The 19,382-nt window shown below is 40.1% G+C and overlaps 1 protein-coding gene across 1 annotated transcript; it reads left to right on the top strand.

Annotated features, from left to right (window-relative positions):
- The first annotated feature begins 923 nt into the window (after nucleotides 1–923).
- TSPAN8 (tetraspanin 8) lies at nucleotides 924–17,671 on the top strand. Its single transcript, XM_054080156.1, has 8 exons — nucleotides 924–1,093; nucleotides 7,141–7,203; nucleotides 10,010–10,132; nucleotides 10,587–10,661; nucleotides 10,747–10,854; nucleotides 12,532–12,681; nucleotides 14,774–14,857; nucleotides 17,411–17,671. The coding sequence occupies exons 1-8, from the start codon at nucleotides 1,034–1,036 to the stop codon at nucleotides 17,462–17,464; spliced, it is 717 nt and encodes a 238-aa protein (XP_053936131.1). The 5' UTR covers nucleotides 924–1,033; the 3' UTR covers nucleotides 17,465–17,671.
- Nucleotides 17,672–19,382: the final 1,711 nt, after the last annotated feature.

Raw genomic sequence — 19,382 nt, 5'->3', positions numbered from 1 at the left:
ATCAGCATATCTTTAATCTCTCACATTTAAGTCCTTTTGTGTTCACCTGCAAAATAAATCTTTTTTTATGATAAACTCAGGGGAGCATATGTCTGATCTCCATCCCTTCAAGGACTGCTATACAGGGCTTCTCCAGAAAATAGGCTGAAGTTAAAAAAAAAGTAATGATACCTACATTTTCCCCTCAGGATTCCTAGTCTGAGAAGCACAACAGCAAACAAATCAGACAGAAAACAAAACTAGTGAAATAGGTTTATTACCTTGTGTTCTGGGATGAATTTAGCTCCTGTTGCTGAGAGGTACCCTACATTTGATGCCAGAATCATGATTGCTGTGGTAGGGTTTACAACACTTTTCGGAACCTGCACAGCAGAACAGTTCGTGCACCATAATGCTTAGATTCCAAGAGTCCTGAGGAAAAGGATCTGAAGCAGACACTGAGAAGGTGAAAATGGTGGCAGAGTCCTTATCCCTTCTCTACTGGGATAACACAGACCCATCCCTTCACGACAGCTGAACATCTGGAGTAGGAGGGTGAACATGATCAAATAAATGTTGGCAATGATCAGTGGGCGATGAAAGAGTGAACTCTGTAACTTAAAAGCATTAAGAAATGCAATCATTTCCACCTCTTAAAAGCAGCTCTGTAAAATTTTTTTTATGCTCATTTTCCTTTATCTTGAAATAATGACTTTTGCTACCTTATCTGTTTACTTTTGAGGTGTAGGACAAGACTAACTGGACCTTAGAAAAGTACAAATCACAGAGAAGCAGTGAGAGTCTGGAGACTCAGTGGTAACACTGGGTAGTGCTTCCCCAACACTCTGGTTAATCTTTACCTGTGGTACAGGAACTATTTAAGTAATTGTTCGTGCCTGGTCACCATTTTTGCTTTGAGTAGCAGAGCACAGTGTATTTGCAGTGGTTTGAGAGATTTTCAGAAGAAACAGGAGCTTCTTTGACTGCTGTATCGAGGTCAAACTCTTAGGAAAGCTTTTTCTGCAGTTCTCATTTTTGTTTCAGCTTGTTGAAAATGGCGGGTGTAAGCAACTGCATGAAGTACTCCATGTTCATCTTCAACTTCTTATTTTGGGTAAGCTGGTCTTTAAACTCTTATTAGTGATTCATGAAATATGTTCAACATTATCTGAATGCTGTAGTTGAAGGAATTGTAAAGAAAATAGAACATAAGTGGAAACAGAGTACGACTGTAAATCAGGGAGGGGGGGAGGAGAGAATATGTTTAACTTTGGCCTTCCCATTGTCTTTTTCTGCAAAATATAATAGCTTTCCATCTACATTCAGAAGCAGAACAACCATGAGTCTTTCTCCGCACCCAAATTGTGCCCTTTGTATCAGTCAGAAGATAACAGACTTTCTGCTTATGATGCATTATTCTTTTGCTTCTATTGTCTATTCTATTTCTATTTTATTGTATCCAAATCACATAATCTCGAAAATGTAGTTGCCATGGAAGATCTGGAAAATTCACTTGTATTTTTAGCTTCCTAATTGATAAATGGTTTTCATATCCTTCTTTGTGGTTCTTTGCTTTACGTTCAGTGCCATAATTAGTTTCTGATGGCGGACACTAAACATTTGTGAAATGGTGTGGGCTGGCAGTACTGCCAATAGCTGTATCAAGGCAGATAGACCACAAGGCAGCAGGCAGGTTTCTGGCTGTTGTTTGAACTGTATTTGTCTATGTACCACATCTCAGCTGGTTTGAAAGAATTTCAGGTCCTGGAAGCTCTGAAAAGGTTTGAGTTAAAGAATATTTGTCTCATGGTTCAATCTCGCTGTCAGCTTTTCTGATCGAGATTTGTCAGGTTCACTAGAGGTTCACTGAAACCAGAAGTGGAAGTACTAGCTGTATTATGGGCTTTTTCTCGGGGCATGTTTTAATGTGATAGCATTCTAAAGGGGCCACAGAACCTCAGGAGGTTCAACAAGGCCAAGTGCAAGGTCCTACATCTAGGTCGGGCAATCCCCGATTTCAGTACGCGATGGGAGATGATGTGATTGAGAGCAGCCATGCAGAGAAGGACTTGGGGGTGCTCGTCAATGAGAAGCTCAACATGAGCCGGCAATGTGTGTTCGCAGCCCAGAAGGCCAACTGTATCCCAGGCTGCATCAAAAGAAGCGTGGCCAGCAGGGCAAGGGAAGTGATTCTGCTCCTCTATTCCACTCTTCTGAGACCTCACCTGGAGTATTGTGTCCAATTCTGGAATCCTCAACGTAAGAAGGATATGGAATGGGTCCAGTGGAGGGCTACAAAGATAATCAGAGGGCTGGAGCACCTCTGCTATGAGGACATGCTGAGAGAGTTTGGCTTGTTCAGCCTGCAGAAGAGAAGGCTCAGATGAGATCTTATAGCAACCTCCAGCACCTGAAAGGGACTTACAAGAAAGCTGGGGAGGGACTGTTGACAAAGGCTTTTAGTGATAGGACAACGGGGAATGGCTGTAAACTGGAGAGGGGCAGATTTGGGCTAGACATAAGGAAGAATTTCTTCACGATGAGGGTGGTGAGGCACTGGAACAGGTTGGCAAGGGAGGTTGTGGCTGCCCCATCCCTTGAGGTGTTCAAGGCCAGGTTGGATGGGCCTTGGGCAGCCTGATCTAGTGGGATGTCCCTGCCCATGGCAGGGGGTTGGAACTACATTATCTTTAAGGTCCCTTCCAACCCAAACTATTCTATGATTCTAAGATTCTATGATTCTATGATTCTATGATTCTATGATTCTATGAAACAGTAAAATTGGAAAATTTGTGGCTAGCCAAAATGAGAAGAATTAGCATAATTCTTGTGGACCTCACAAAGAAATTCCTAACTGGCCAGTGACGATTTGGACTGCCTCCTTCTTCTTCTTCCTCCACCTCCATCAAGGCAGATTAAAGATAGTTGATATCTTTGTTTAAGTTTTTCTGCAAAAGTGCTCAAGAAAGTCTGTCAGTTTCTGACCTGGAATCCCTGTGCCGCAGGAAGTTTTTCCTGTTCATGTTCATCTGTATTAGGTGTAAGCTAAAACATAGGCAAATGTCTCAGACTAGAATAGAATGAATATGTGAATGATGCCCCATGCCTAAGCCTCCAATGGGCTTAGGACATGGTTTCCTAGGAAACCATGGTTTCCTAGGAAAAAACACAAGATGTAGCCCTGGGAGAGTCTTGGAAGCTCAGGAAACAAGCAGAAGCAGAACAAACTTCCCAAACCTATCTTTATGTCAAAAGTAGGGAAATCCGTGCACTACTCTAGGGAAGAATATGCTGAGATATTTGCTGTGAATATGACTGCCTGGATGGGACAGAGAAGGACAGGAATATTTACTATAGCAGTAGCTATAATTACTTACTCTAAAGGAAGAATCTTAGCACTACAGGCTGGGGAAAAACAGACGTGGTGCAAACAGGAATATGGGCTGACAGAATACAATGAGCTGAATTCTTTGATTCACATTCCTCTCTCTAGTTCCTGTAAATCATTAAATTGCTGCAGTAAAGTTGAGGGAACAGTGATGTCTTTAAAGACACTGCTGTCTTTTGTGCGCAAGACAGCTGGCAGGTGGAAAATTAAACTGATAGTGGGAAGTGAAGGTGACTTTAACCTTAACTGGATAAGCAGCTGCATATTTACCTAGCATAATTTCATTTTAAGTCCTATGGGAGTGTCCCTTCTTAGGGTACTCAGTAATGGGCTTTCCAGCCTTCTGGTGTCTTTTTCTAAGCAGCTTTAACAGGTTAGCACTAAATGTGTAATCCCTGGAGTAGTTTAAGCTAGCTCTGCAAAGTTGCTTTGGCTTCACTACATTATGTTTGCCCCCATGGGAATCTACAGCCCCATGAGACTCATGCTGGGCTCCAGCAAGTCCATAGAGTTTTGGATCCACCCAGTTTGGTAGAAAAAAGCAGAGCTTTTAGGCTTTTGAAGACTTAGGAACTGGCTTCCTACATGGAGCTTCTAATAGTCTTTAAATTAACCCTTAAGTCAGTTTTTGCATTAAAACTGACACACAAGTCAGAATTTTCCTCTTTCCCTTCTTCAGAGTTTGCATTATATCCAGTCTCACCTGCTGCCCTCATTCTGTCAGCTTCTGCTACTCCACATCATGCAAAATTGTAGAATTAGTAACAGAGCAATCTTTGATCAGTTGCTGTTATCATATCAGATCAGACTTGCAGTCCCTTCTGGCAACATAAACTTAGCAAGTATGTTGAGCCACAGACCACATCATGTGAAGTACCTTCCTTTTACTGTCAATTTCAGGTATCTCAAGTGACTATTCCAGGGAAATTTTTTCTGAGCAAAGGTACCCTCACTAGAAAGCTACATCTAATACCCTTAAACTGGTTACTCAAACAAGTGTGTACCAGTGGAGGGAATTCCCCATAGGTTTGATATTCCAGTGTCTGAAAAATGAGGAAGCTTGACATACTGCTGATCCAGAGTCACAACAGGCTCATCTGAGGTGACATTGTTTTAATTGGGCTGTGTTTCATCACACTGAGACTGAAAGGCTTGAGAAGAGAAGGACTGATTGATTTTGAAGGACAACAACTCTTTTCCTGGTCAATCTATGCCACCGTGATGAGGTTATTGATTCTTGGCCAAGTGTTGAGACAAAACTGTGACAGCCATTTAGTCTTGGGAAAATGGGTGAGGACCTTTTCAAAATACCTTTTCTTATTTCATTGGAAAGAATGAGTTCACTAAAAATGAAATTTCCTGAAATTAAAATTTCTTTAGCTGAAATTCTATATTAAGAAAACATAATTATTAGAATGGTGTGTATACCAGTAAACTTGACATATTCTACTTGGACTCTGGGAACAGACCAATTTGATTTGTTTCAAAACTTTTCTGTAGTTGTCCTTATACATTTTGTATGTTATGAAAATAAACAGAAATAAAACATTCAGATTTTACTGAAATGGAGCATTTTTTATCAACATAAACCAACTCTATATTTATTAGTAAAATTCACAAACCTTACTGGTATTTTTTATTTATAAATGATGGGGGTTTTTTGAATGAAGGTAATAGATATTGTAGCATTCCCGTCAGATCGGTAAGTTCCTATATATTCAGGTACATTTACTTCCACTACTGTGATGTGCTTTTATAGGAAGTCCTATATAACAAATAAGGCAATGGGCCAAATACTGTTTGGGTTTGTAGCAATAGTGGTTTCATTGGAAATTTTCACATTAGTTAGCCTATGTTGTCTGGTGCATAGCCACATGGCTCACATAGTACTGCTGAACAAGACCTAAATATATGGTTGTAAGATACCATCAGTTTCTAGGAAGACTCAGAAGGTTTCAGTGGGGAGTTATATTTAAATTTGGTAGCATGATATAGCTGTCATCGATTGTACAACTTTCCTTTTTATGTTTAAAATAGAACCTTTACTTATAGCAGGAAAATGTGTAGTACTCATGGCTGAGTGCTGGCTCTGCTCCATATTAAATAATCTGCTGAAGTCGTTATAGTCTTTGATGCTGAATATTGTATGAAACCTTTTGCAGGGAAAGTATTTTTAAGAAAAATTATCTAAAACATAAAAATAGCTCTTTTAATTTTAAAAGGTTAGGAATAGTCCCAGTCTCACAGGAAGCTCATGACAAAATTTCAGGACCTTTTAAGACTTGAGTACTGATGACATACAGGAAGATAATCTACTCCTCTCTTGTGAGACCTCATCTGGAATACTGTGTCCAGTTCTGGAATTCTCAACGTAAGAAGGACATGGAGCTATTGGAACAGGTCCAGAGGAGGGCTACAAAGATGATCGGAGGGCTGGAGCACCTCCTATACGAGGACAGGCTGACAGAGTTGAGCCTGTTCAGCCTGGAAAAGAAAAAGCTCAGAGGAGATCTTATAGCGACCTTCCAGTACCTGAAGGGGGCCTACAGGAAAGCTGGAGAGGGGCTATTCATAAAGTCTTGTGGGGACAGGACCAGGAGGAAGGGGTATAAACTGGAGAGGGGCAGATTTAGACTGGACATTAGGAAGAATTTCTTCACCATGAGGGTGGTGAGGCACTGGAAGAGGTTTTCCAGGGAAGCTGTGGCTGCCCCATTCCTTGAGGTGTTCAAGGCCAGGTTGCATGGGGCCTTGGGCACCCTACTTTAAGTGGGATGTTCCTGCCCATGTCAGGGGGATTGGAACTAGATGATCTTTAAGGTCCCTTCCAACCCAAACTATACTATGATACTATGATACTATGATAATTCTAACTCTGCCTAGTCTCTGGTCCTCAGTGATCTCTCTTTCTTACCAGTCAGCTCAGTAAGCACAAACTTTACACCTCATTAGTGGCCTAACCACTTGTCTCCAACACTTAATAGAGAGAAATTCCATTGAAGAATCATCATGGATAAGTTTAGGAATAGAGTGACTGGCACACAGTGGAAGGATGCCTCAGCTATCAACAAAACAGGAGAACTAGTGATTAGAGAATACCTCTGGACCTGGGATTCATCTGCCCCGACTTCAATATCTTAGAGCAAGTAATTCTGGTCTAACTTTCATGTGTACGCTACCGAGTATGGTTGTTTTCCATGAAAATGTAATGGAAATAATAACTGCAAGTATTTTATAGGAGGAATATTCTAAGGATTGGAGATGGCCAGACATTTTTACAATACAAACAGCAGAAAGACTTTGTTTAGAACTTTTCCTGGTACTTTTATCATAGAGAATGTCTCTAGATATGTGTCCTGAATAATTCTAGAAACAATGTTTATACAGCTATCCCTTATCAATTTTCCTGTGTTTCAGTTAAATAAGTAACAATGTTCTTGACACCTATATTATATACATGCTATAGCAATCTATATTCCTCTCTCATCTGACAGAATTTCTGTGTGCTTCCCAACCACATGTATAAATCATTAAGGAAATGTGGAGTCCTCTGAGGTAGAAACATCAGGGATTTTGTGCATATGTGAAGATTTAACTACCCTTATGAAGTTTCCTGGATATGAGTCAATATTCTATGCTTCAGCAATTCATGTTTCTTTCACTCTGCCAAACAAATGATTTCAGAATTTTGGCTAGCATCTGGTACAATTGGGATGTAGAACTTTGAGGTAAAATTTCAGATTTTGCTAAATACTCTGTTTTTTATCCTGCAGGTCTGTGGTTCCATCATTTTAGGAGTCTCAATATGGATACGTGTTGGCATAGATGATCAGCAGGTAAATGTATGCAGATGCCATGTACAATGTGGAAGCTACTGCCTATGCCTTCCCATTTTCCAAATTTGTTGTTTTTTTTCTGTTGGGGTGGTTTGTGTGGGTAAAGATTAATGCATTTTATGATATTTAAGATTAAATGAGGTGGTGTGCGTAGTCAGATAAAGCAATTGCTGTACATGCAGACGTGACTACAAGAAGTGCCTTCTTGTGTAACAAATGTAGTTTCTTGCAGATGCACACTGACTTCTGTTGGAAAACGTGTCTGCTCTAATGAAAACTAATGTTGGTTTTGTTATTAATTTCAGTGTCAGGAAGAATAATGAAGTGCCATGCACCTCTTAGGCTTTTCAATGTCTTTCCCTCTAAGAGTAGTATTGTCATATATATTTTTATGGTTACTTCCATATGTTTGTAGGGAATATTTTTACCTTTTTCACTCTTTTCAATAGCAGATTCTTATTTCCGCAGTAAGTGCAACCTTGAAAGGGAGTGAGGACTTTTCCCTTTTATTTTCAATGACTCCTTAAAAACACTTTATCTTTTCCGCCCATATTTATATAGAAGGAAAGTTTTAGAGATCCAGAAATCCATATCTAGGATTAAAATGCCCTAACAATCCTCTTAGAGGGGAGAAGAAAGTCACCGAGTTTGCCTCCTGTATATTATGTGGGTTATTACTTCAGGCTTCTTGACTTCCCTTTTTTGCAAAACTAGGGAAAATACAATTTTTAGGAGCCTTTGCAGCAGACAATTTGCATGAGATATGCAGCAGACACTGGTCCTGTTGGTACGAAGAACCTTTGGCCCTCAGGGTCCTGCCAACCTTTCGCCAAGTGGGCTCCTAATAGCACTGCCCTCTGACTTACAGCAAGTTTTTGTCACCCCTGTGTGAAGCTGATTTCACAGCTTGATAAATGCTTATCAGAAGGGCACCGTGCAATCTTTGTATGTTGGTGCTTTGTTATACTAACAGAAAGAAAAATCTGACTCTAAGGATAAGCATTATCTTTCTTCTTGTGAATTTGGGACATCATAGAAAAAAAGAATTAATTTCCAAAAATACTTCCTGGCCATAAAAGCAAAAACACGGCCAGGTGTTACATGGAAGCAATTTTTTTGGCTTCCAGATTGAGTCTTTAGTATACATTAAGTCGCAAACCTTAAGATTACTCCTCTGCTGCTCTACCACATTTGGTCAGTTAAGAACAATAATTTTTAACTCAATTCTTTCCCACCTGGAAATGAAAAGATGGTGGAGATAAGAAGATAGCTTTATATATATCCTGCCATTTTGCTGATGATGTTGTTGCCCTTAGCCAGTCCCAGATGTCTCATGTCTGGCAGAGGATGAATGCAATAGAACTCAGTTCATGATGACATTGCGCCATGGGTAAATTATGTCGTGGTGGAGAGTTCTGCTATTCTCTACATGGAACAATGACAACTTTCACTTCTTAATCAACATATTTTAAAAGAAGCTGAAAATACCACACTTGATAGTTGACCTCCTGGAGTATAATGCCTCAGATATAGAATAGAGCGTGGAAAACCATAACCACTGTTATCCTTTCTTAATGTTTGAGTGATTTCCTATTCAGAAAAGTCTAGTTAAGTGTGTCCCAAACTGGTTCCCAGAAGTGATACTTAGTACTACCCAAAACCTTTGAAACAAGACTAGGGACAAAAAAATAAAGCTTTTTCTCACATTTTTGCTTCTATGCAGGCAAAGTTCCTATTCAAAACCAATGAATATTTTCCCTGAGTAATAACCGAACAGGCCATAGGATTTGGCTGCAGACGAATAGAGCTTTCTAAGAATATAAACAACATGTTCTTCAAATTATGGTTGTCTATATACCTTAATTTGCATCAGAAGATAAATGTGACAACTTCCAGACATTTTTGCTAATCTTGGCACCAGCTACATTGGAAAATTCTTTGAATCTTTTTCTCTATTTTGGCTTTTGCCCTTACTCAGTCCCGTGGGAACTGAATAATTTGATATCTAGTAATATTGGGGTATATGAATTGTTTAGTTGAATGTCCTACATAACAAAATACAGTCCTCATCTCTGAGGGTAATATTAGAGATCATGCCAAGGAAAAGGAGGAGAAGGAGAAGGAGAAGGAGAAGGAGAAGGAGAAGGAGAAGGAGAAGGAGAAGGAGAAGGAGAAGGAGGAGGAGAAGGAGAAGAAGGAGAAGGAGAAGGGAAGAGGAAAGGGAAAGGGAAAGGGAAAGGGAAAAGGAAAGGGAAAGGGAAAGGGAAAGGAAAAGGGAAAGGGAAAGGAAAAGGAAAAGGAAAAGGAAAAGGAAAAGGAAAAGGAAAAGGAAAAGGAAAACTGCTTTGGAAGATACACCTATTTCCTAGACCTTTGCTCTGAAAAGTGTTCTCTCAAGAACAGCCACTGAGAATGGTCCTGGCCTTTTAATGACAAGTAGAGATTTTGTTTCTTTAATGTTTGGTTAATGTAGGAAAGATTTTGAGACAATAAATTTTTCTGCTTCTAGTAAAAAGCAAAGATTCATTGGCTGAAAACTAACAGAAAGCCACTTTAAAGACAAGAGGTCTTTATTTCATAAAGTTGACTTTTGTCTTGTGCAGAGACTGTGAAAAGGCAGGTTCTGCTGAGCTCAAGAACAAAAATTTTAAGAAAGGGGGATTAGAACTTTGTTTGTTAATTGATCAGAATTTCTCCATGAGTGCTAATCAATATGTTTATCATTTATGAAATAATTCTCTTGTTTTCGGAGATATGGATGTTTTCAGAAGGAACTGAAAGATTTTTTTTTCCCTTCTCTTTTCAGGAGATAAACAGCAACATGTTAGTAGGAGCTAATCTGCTGATAGCCGTGGGCTCCATCATTATGGTCCTTGGTTTTCTGGGGTGCTGTGGTGCCATAAAGGAGAGCCGGTGCATGCTGCTGCTGGTAGGAGAGAAAAGCATTTGTCTAATTTTAGCAGACCACAGCTACATTTGATGGATATGATCAAGTAGTATCAAATAAGGATGTAGATATTTTTGTTAAACCAGTTCTCCCTCACTAGTCGCATTTAATTCCATAAATTCCAAGTTACTCCCTTTGCTGGTCCTCCTAAAACATCCTCCTGATCCTCCCGCCCATCTCTCCCGTACACACAGCCCACCATGCCTGTACTCTGGTGTGCACTTTGCTTTGATCACCAGCTGATCACACTCTTGTCTTGAGCACTCTCTTTTCTCTTTGCCAAGGAAACAATAACTGGAGCAGCTGTGACTGGTTCACCCTGCCTACATGGCTATTCAAGCACAGGGAATCTTAACATTCACTTAGAAGAAATTATATAATTTTAGGTAAAAGCACTATAGTTTTCTCACCCCCCCCCCTTTTTTTTTTTTCCTAGTTTTTTATTGGACTGCTTTTGATCCTGATCCTTCAGATCGCAGGAGGTATTTTAGGAGCTGTGTACAGATCTCAGGTACGGTATTATTCTGCATTTTCATTGATGTCTTCCCAGAGTTTTGTTTCTACCCTGAAAACTAACAAAATATTTTGACTTGCAGATTGAAGAAGCCGTTAAGTTGTCTCTCGAGCAGAATGTGTATTTACTGCAAAGCTCTTCAGAAGAAGCTAAAGAATTTCAAGAGAGTTTCCAGAAGTTTGAGCAAATGGTAACTAAAATGTAACAAAGGACCGGGTTTGTTGCTATCTATTCCATCTCTACCATTTGCCTGTGCTTCATTTTATATCTACTTCACTATAGATCTGATTTTCATTTGTTTCATGGAGATGGGGAAGGTCTGACTTAAATGCAAGTTAACACAAGGGGATTCTGCTCTCTTGATTTGACATGGGCTTTCTGTGATGATTTCTTTGTACAGCAGTGTTTGTAAGAGCAATAGAGCAAGGACACACAACACACATGTGAGACTGATGGTTCGCTAAGTTCTTCCATAAGAAAGCTGCCTGCTCCTTTGTCCCGGCTTTCGCTTCTGAAAGGACATTGCTCCTTCAATTTATCCTGGCTAAGAACCATCCAGTACTCTAAAGGCAAGATTACCCCAAGGATAAGGAAAACTTCAGGAGTGTATTTCATTTAGAATATCCTATTATTATGAAGTCATTAAATACCATACTTTATTGTGTAAGAAGGGTGAAGAAGATACGATAAACATGGGGTTTGATTTCACTGTGCTTATAGCTATCCTGCCTTTCCACACCTGCAGGATCCCAGAAGGTTGACACAGTGCCAGCTTGCTCTTGGGTGTCGCACAGAGAAGATCTTGAATTTCACTGATATAATTCACAGCACAGACTCCTGCACCTGCCAATAGTAACTGTCTATACATTGACAAAATGCCTGCTATTTTTAAGTCCTTTATGAGTGATGATTTTGATGGGTAGACTTAAAGAATTCCTGTGTTTTTCAAGACTGTTGTTGTTAAAGAAAAGGAAAGAAGAAACAATATTTGGGTGCCTTATATTGCTTCCTCTTCTCCTTCCTCATTCCACCTCCAGTCCTGTTCTCTGCTTCTGAGACAGCTTATTTCTTCTGATACAATAAGCAGCTCCCTGGAGACATGAGTGAAGGGTGAGCAAAATGAAAAATACTTTAATTACTGTATTAATTTTTAAATAGACCAGGACTGCTTTATTATGTCCCATGGCCTTTGCTTTTATATGAAAATGTGAACATTTCCTGCTGCATTTTAAAAAAGGGAGGACCTCAAACCCAAGTCTGCACCCCTGAGCTTTAGTGGCTTGAATAAAGTGGAACATGAAATGAAACTGCACTTGGTTTAGGTTTCATAAACCCCAAACGGAGCCCTGGCCTACTCAGTCCATGTCTAATTTAAAGGCCTAAGCATCATTCAAGGTGGTTATTTTTCTGGATTTCAGAGTTTTATGTGCCTGAATTTTACATTTTCAGCCTGGATTTTCAAGATATGAAATGTGGATATTACTGGAGCTGTTACTGTCTGCAAGTAAAACCTGCAGAAAGAAGACTTGTTTTTCAATAAATGCTACACCCGGAGTTGTTCCATGTTCCAATTCCATTCCAGCACTGATAATTACTAGTTTTATAGTATGATCATGGGTTTTTTTAAACAAACCTGGTCTTTTTTCCTTTTCTTTCTTTTTTTTTTCAAACATGCGCACTTGCATTCGTATAACTGGCATGGAAATATAAACGGTGTTTGAGACATACCAATTTCAGAAAATTTCCACATAGGAAAAGATGAAAGGAAATTTCTACTTCGTTTTTCCTCTCAGCTCCCTCCCCTACTCTCCTTGAACTGTAAATCATCACTTTTTTCCTCATCCTCCCATTTCCTCTTTTCTCACAGAACCAGTGCTGCGGTTTGGTGAATGGACCTACAGACTGGGGGAAAAATTTTAATACTGCTTTTGGTAGCAGTAAAGCCTGTGAGTGTGAACAAAAGGACCCACCAAAAGACCTCTGCGTTTACTTTCAAAGCAGATATGTTTATAAAACGGTAAGAAAAATATAACATTCCCCTCCTCTTTTGAAAAGCACGTTTTAACTCAAGGTTGTCTTTGGTGACTGGCACAGTCAGCAGTTCTGTATCTTTCTGAAAATGCAAAGTCTTGCCTTCTCTTTGTTAGGCAGAACTGCCCCTGTGTCTCCTGTTGTGAAATTACTGTGCATATATGAAATATGTTGCTGCTTTCTCTTCCTAGGCTGCTTCTATCTTAGCTGTGCAGTGCAGTACCCTTAGGACCTCAAATGTATGCATGGTTTCTGTGGGTGGAAACCAGTATGACTTTGCTGTCAGGGTTATGCCTCTGGATCAGAGCAGCATGTCAGCTATCCTTCATCCCTCATTCCTCCCTCAGAAAGTTTATGTTCCCACACAGGCTCATTCTGGTAGTAGATACGTTGACTCAAAGGTTTTCAAAGGGATATTGAAAAATGAACATGTTAGATGCAAGACTTTTGAGGTTGTATAGTTCTTTAATAAATCCGCCCACACTCATGTTTTCTGCTGGAAAGAAACCTTGCATGGTGTAATCTTCATGGCAGCATACTCAAAGTGTGTTTCCTACAAATACAGCCTTTTGAAAAGCTCCTGTGATATAATAATAAGGCAAAAATGTCTGGTGACAGGCAGCAAGAAAACATACTCTAACATTGGTAGGTGGACAGCAGAGGTCTCAATTAATTTCAATATTTATCTATCTCCTTATATTGAAATTTGGACTCTGTGCACATAAAGAAAAATATGTGGAGAAAAGCAAAAAAGGTGGAAAACTAGCACAAAGTAGCTGCATTCTTAGAATGCTGGTGATACAAAATTTGCCAGTCTACACCTAGCACAAAGCAGATTTTAATAGATGTCCAAATCTGATTGTATACTTTTCTTAATGCATAGCTCCTTAACCAGGTCTTGCCTGAACACTAATTTCCTCCCTGTGTAGTCCCACAGAAGCAAATACTCTTTTAAAACAAGGGAATATTCTGGTTAAGTAGTGGATGCCAGAACCCAGTCTGGAAATAAGATGTACACAAAGAGACTGTTTTGGCCACATTTTAATGTCTTTTTGGCTTCAGGCAAACCCTCAAAGGACACATGAGAAGCCATCAGTGAAATTACTGCAGGTGCAAGATATCACTCACATGAACACACAGATTTCATGGTGGTGTTAGATGCTAGTAAAGATATTCAGCTCTTCTGATCCAGGAAAAAAAGATTTGGTATTCAATGCAGTTCCGAGTCAGCTTAAATAAGAGTGGTTTTAGAAGGCTTAGAAGGAGACCCACATGTTTATTGTGAGGGAGGAAATATGGAGAAGGTGCATTATAACTGTGCATTATATCTGGGAGAAGGCAGTTGAAATACTGGAATAGTACTGTAGATTTGATGAAAGTGAGCCACACTTGGCTTTCCCTACAGTTTGCAAAGAGAATATTGTCAATGTCTGGACAAGACATAGTCATTATAAGAACAGATGTATGCCTTTATTAAAAAGGAGGATAGCTCAGCATAGAACCTCAGATATGATCACTCTCTTCCTCCCAGCCTCAGTCCAAATCCCAGCCCGTGACTACCAAACATTTGTCAAAAGGAGTGTTTAAGCTAGGTTTTATATCCAGATATTGGTAGTTGAGCCCAATTCTAATAATGCACTTTGAAGTTTCAAATCCAAAGATCAGGTTAGTGGGAAACCAAAGTTCTCTTTCAGATTTAGTCATTGCTACATTGTCTCTTTCACAGCAGTGACTGATTATCAAGTGAAAGTAAGAATAATTCTTTTCTTGTCAACTGAAAATCATGCATACAAAGCTGTATGTCTTCATTTGAAACTATACACTTCTAACGTCAGCTACTAAAAGCATGTTTGTATTTGGGAAGGCAAAGACTAGATATGTTTATCAGAGCACAAGGTACATATAGCTGTCTTCTTTGTGTTTGTTAGCAACAAGCCAGAGTAAATTCAAACTGCCTTTCTTTAACACAGAGGGAGAGAGAAAAAGAGTGTGACAAGAGTTGTTTTAGAGGATGCTTTCCTAATAAACTTAGGCTAATATTTCTTATCTATAATTACTAATTTTGTCTTATTTTTCAGCCTTGTGAACATGCCATTATCAAATACCTTAAAGAAAATCTGCTCATAATTATGGGAATTGCCTTTGGACTGGCCGCTATTGAGGTACCAGTATCCACCATTAAAATATTTCGTAGCTAACAAGCAGTATGTTCTACTTAGAAATACCCTGGGAATAGGATTAAAGTGCTTGGCTTGCTCAATTAATAGTCAAGGGAAAACCACCTCTCACTTTGGCTATAATCTTTTGTTATTTCATATAAAGAATATATGGCTGCTGAGCTGTGAACTTCAGGTGGGATCAGACCACCCTGCTGCCTCTAAAAGTATCTCGCATGGTACTTTTTCCTCAAAGATTTAACAGTCCTGGAGTGAGCCTTGACAGTGAGCCTTGTGGACGGAGGGGGTGTGTCCCAGCCCCAGGAAGACACGAGGCAGAACAGTCAGTCTTTTCCTCATCTTTCCTTTCTTGCTTGACGAAAAAGTTATCTCATAAGAAAACTTAGTCTTTAAACTGCATATTCTTATCACAGAGAAATTATGGTATAAAATTGTTATTCTGAGGGATAATTTAGACATCAAGATGGCGTGTGAATGTGCCTGAGTTCACATCTGTGCTGCTCCGTATATTCCTTTGTGTAAAAAAGTAGAGCATGTGAGCTCTTTATTTTAATTGCTTCATCATACCCTAAAGAACAAGATGCAAAATTTTCTCCAGAGGAGGAAAATCGGTGAGGTTATCCAGTCAGCTACTTGGTGAATGATAGGGTTTGATTAGGAGAAAATTACAAAGAAACAGGATTTCATCATGTTCCTTTCTTCATAATTTCCTTTCTTTTCACTATTCCTCTGTGGTTTCCCTCCTCCACTGCCCCCACCAATGGACGTTTAATGGAAAAGCAGAAATGACAAAGATGATTGTGCAGAGTTCAAAGATGGCTTTGTTATACTAAGTGAAAACTTAACATCATTGGCAGAGGATTAATCCTCATGGCAGAAGAGTGGACAAGAGCCCCAGATCAAAAATACATTTCCAGGAAAATAATAGTAAGCATGGAAGAGTTATGCAGTTGCAGCACTGGGAGAAGACATGCCATTAACTTCTTACTTTGCACAGGCTTAATGTTTTTGAAGGTGCTTTATATGGGGGGTCAGGTCTCTTGCCTACAAGTAGATTTTGTGGGAAAATAGGTGAAATACACCAATCTTAAAAGGCCTTTAAAAATATAATAGTTGCATAAAATATCAAAATTGCATCTGTATCCCAAAGGTACATTATTATACAATTCACTTTGCTCTAGTAACTACAGTTACATGAGCTGTAGCCTTCAGTTAATTTGCCATCATTCCTCCCTGTTCTCTGATTGGCATTTTCTGTGGTGGCTTCTTCTCCCAGTCACAAAGGGATTAGAAACAAACATGAATAAACAATATGAGCCTCAGCTGGTACAAATTGTCAGCTGACAATTTACACTTGATAAGCATATAGCTTTTCCAAAAATATTGACATATTATGACTTCTCAAGTAATTACAAATCAAAGGCCACATATTTAACGACCTCTCTGCTTTGTAAAACCCCAGATAAAAAGAAATGGTCAGCTGTTCTTCCCTAGAGTTACCCCTCTGCATGCTCCATTATGCCACTTGTGGGCTGTTAGTGGTTTCAGCTCACCCTATTAGTGGAAATGAAGAAGAGTGCAGTTTCAGTTGGGTGCCAATGAAAATGTGGGCATAGTATATCAGGGAGGTCCTGATTCCATCCCCTTGTCTTAGCCATATCCCTGTGTTCAGTATGCACTCCACTGTCTCTTCCTTAATAAATAAATGAAGCATGCTTGTGTTCATGGCTTCAGAAATGTCAAGTGGATACTTTCTACTTTTGTGAAACACCTTCATAGATTAGTTAATTTTAAATCCAGAAGGAAGTTTTCTGATCTTCTGATCTCACCAGCTATCTGACACAGGCTGGGGAATTTCACCCACTAATTCCCACTACAGAAGGTGAGCCTATTGAATTTTATATTTCAAGCAACAGCTTCTATAGTGATCTCTATGTTTCTGTCCCAAAACTATTACTGATGCATATAAAATATTTGTTGCATATTCATTTGCCACTCAAACCAGTGGGGAATATTTCTAGACGTATGCATGTATACATTACACATGTACTCCTTTACACACATATTTAAGTAAAAGAGAGTGACAGTGGACAAGAAGAGAGATTTCAAAGGGGAACAACCCTTAGAATACACAATGAGATCAGAAAGGTGCTCCAACTTTCTTGGAAAATAAAAGATAGATTTTTTTTTGTCTGAATTTCTTGAACTTCTCTATATTTGCTGCTCGATTGCAGTTAACAACAGCATTTTGAACACCCAGAATTACAGTGTTCCCCATCTGTAGACGCAACTACTCTTTTAAAGAAATGAAAGCTTTTCATCATGTCTTACCTGTGGTACACACTGATTTCATAAAAAATGGCTACATTCTAAAGTCATGTTCTTTAAGAATTAGATTAGAAAAGATATTCTGCATAGCAGATTTAGCCTGCATGTCACTTCAAGGCATTTGCAAACCAAATGTTCCCACTGTGTATTGGTTGTATCCTGGGATTTCCAGGACTGCCAAGTAATACCAGAAATATCTTTGTTTTCCAGATTCTTGGTTTGGTGTTTTCTATGAGCCTCTACTGTCAGATCCAGAGAAAATGAAATGTGGAAGTGTCAGAAAGATGTGACCAGCCAAATAAAAACCTTTGTAGATAGAGGGATATTTGGCTTGGCACATTCAGATAAATATATGCATGTCCCAGGCAGCTGTTCTGATGAAAACAGCAGCCCTTGTGCACATGGATGCTTCACAATTTGCAAAATGACCTCCTTATACTTCATAAGATTTAATGATGTGAATGTGAATTTTTATTTGCAATAAATGTCTTTGTTTATGTTTCTGAGGAGTTTATTTTGTCTGAAGATAGCATTTAAGTCATATTGAGATTTCAAGTTCACTGTGCAGCGTGTCCACGTGGGTATTAGAGGAGTCTCCATAAACAGCTGCAAACCATCTTGTGGTGGCTGACTGCTCTGGGGAATCACATGTCCCCAGGCAGCTTTGCTTGTGGGGCAGGGTGTTTGCAGGGTGTTTCCATTACGAGTGCTTCAGGTCAGTTTGGCCCTGAATATGTTATATATGGTCAGGATTTTGTTACTTGTGAGAAGAAGAGTGACTAACTTTCATCCAAATAGGACGGTCGCATTTCCCTTCAGGGATGTTTAATCAATATCCTGGCAGCTGAGATGGTCATTCTCAGAGCCAAATGATGCTTAGATTGCATACAAAAGTTTGATTTAGTGGCATGTGTTTTGCAAATATGTATCAAAGTTTAAATCCAAGCCTGATTGGTACACAGATCTCATAGGGGTGAGACTTCACCCAAAGCAGTTACGATGAGCAGTGGGCTCCCCAGCAGTGGGTGGACAACCAAGGGCATGATTGGTAAAGCAGCAGCAGAAATAGAAGATATTTCTGCTTTTGGATTCACCTGTGCCTGCAAGTGCTGGGGCCCTAGTGCTCTGCCAGCCCTGACTGTCCTTGCCCAGCCCTGGGGCTCCACCTGCCCTGCCCATGACCCAGGACTCTGTGTCAGCTGCCTGAGCTTGTTGACCCCTACTCCAGTGATGCTGCAGTAAGGCTGGTCTCCAGGTCCTGCCCTGTTTGGCCATAGCGACCCACCAACTGGGACCACCCACGGGTCCATGTCCTGGCCTGGCTTCTGACCATCCCTGTTCTCAAGGTTTCTGATGCCAGGGGCTGGAACTGCCCTAGTGCCTCTCCAGCTGCCCTGCTCCTGGCTGGGGTGGTGGGGTGGGTCCTGGCTGCCAGGTCCTGCTCTGCAAACCCAGGGGGGCTGCGTGATGCCAGCCCCGAGGTGGCTCCCTGACAGAAAGTAAATACCATCAGGGAGCAGATATTTTAAAGGTATGAAGATGTCTTATGATGTTTGTAGGGATCTGATGAGGTTTTCCACAGATGCCAATGGATTCATTGCTGTGCCTTGGAGGCCAGCTGTTTTCACCAGTCCTGCTGGACCCCATCTTCACCTTTAGGAGCAATTTTAAACACCTTCAGACAGCTGCTCTGAAGAGGAAACCATGTACTATACTCTTCAACTTTAAGACTCCTCAAGTATCCGTGTCTGTCTTGAAGCACTCCCAGATTGTTCCCATCTTGACACAGCCATGCAATTGTTGCTTATCAATACATTAAAAGCTTCTCTTGAGCAAAGATCTTTGCCCGTGTCTTAGACTAGCAGAACTGCGTTGGAGTAAAATTCATCCACGGCAGCCACTTTCTTTCAAAACACATCCAGAGGAAAAGTTTCTGTCCCATCTCCCACCCTTCCCCTAGCACTCAGGCCATTAGGCCAAGCAGTGAGAGCTGCTTTCAGAAATTCTTGCATCTCCCAGGGAAGTCATCTAGCTACGAGAAAGTTCTGACACTTGCCCTTCCCTCTGATGAACCTCAGAATCTGTGCCAGAAGAATTCAAACTTTGTTGGACCAGAGAAAAAGCATGACTCTATATTCCAGCCATAGTCACTGGAAGGAAAAATGCTGGCTTCTGGTTCTTC

This window comes from Cuculus canorus, chromosome 1, assembly GCF_017976375.1.
Source record: "Cuculus canorus isolate bCucCan1 chromosome 1, bCucCan1.pri, whole genome shotgun sequence".
Classification (NCBI taxonomy): domain Eukaryota; kingdom Metazoa; phylum Chordata; class Aves; order Cuculiformes; family Cuculidae; genus Cuculus; species Cuculus canorus.
Note: the sequence above shows the minus strand (reverse complement) of the source record. Positions and strands in the feature narration are given on the sequence as shown.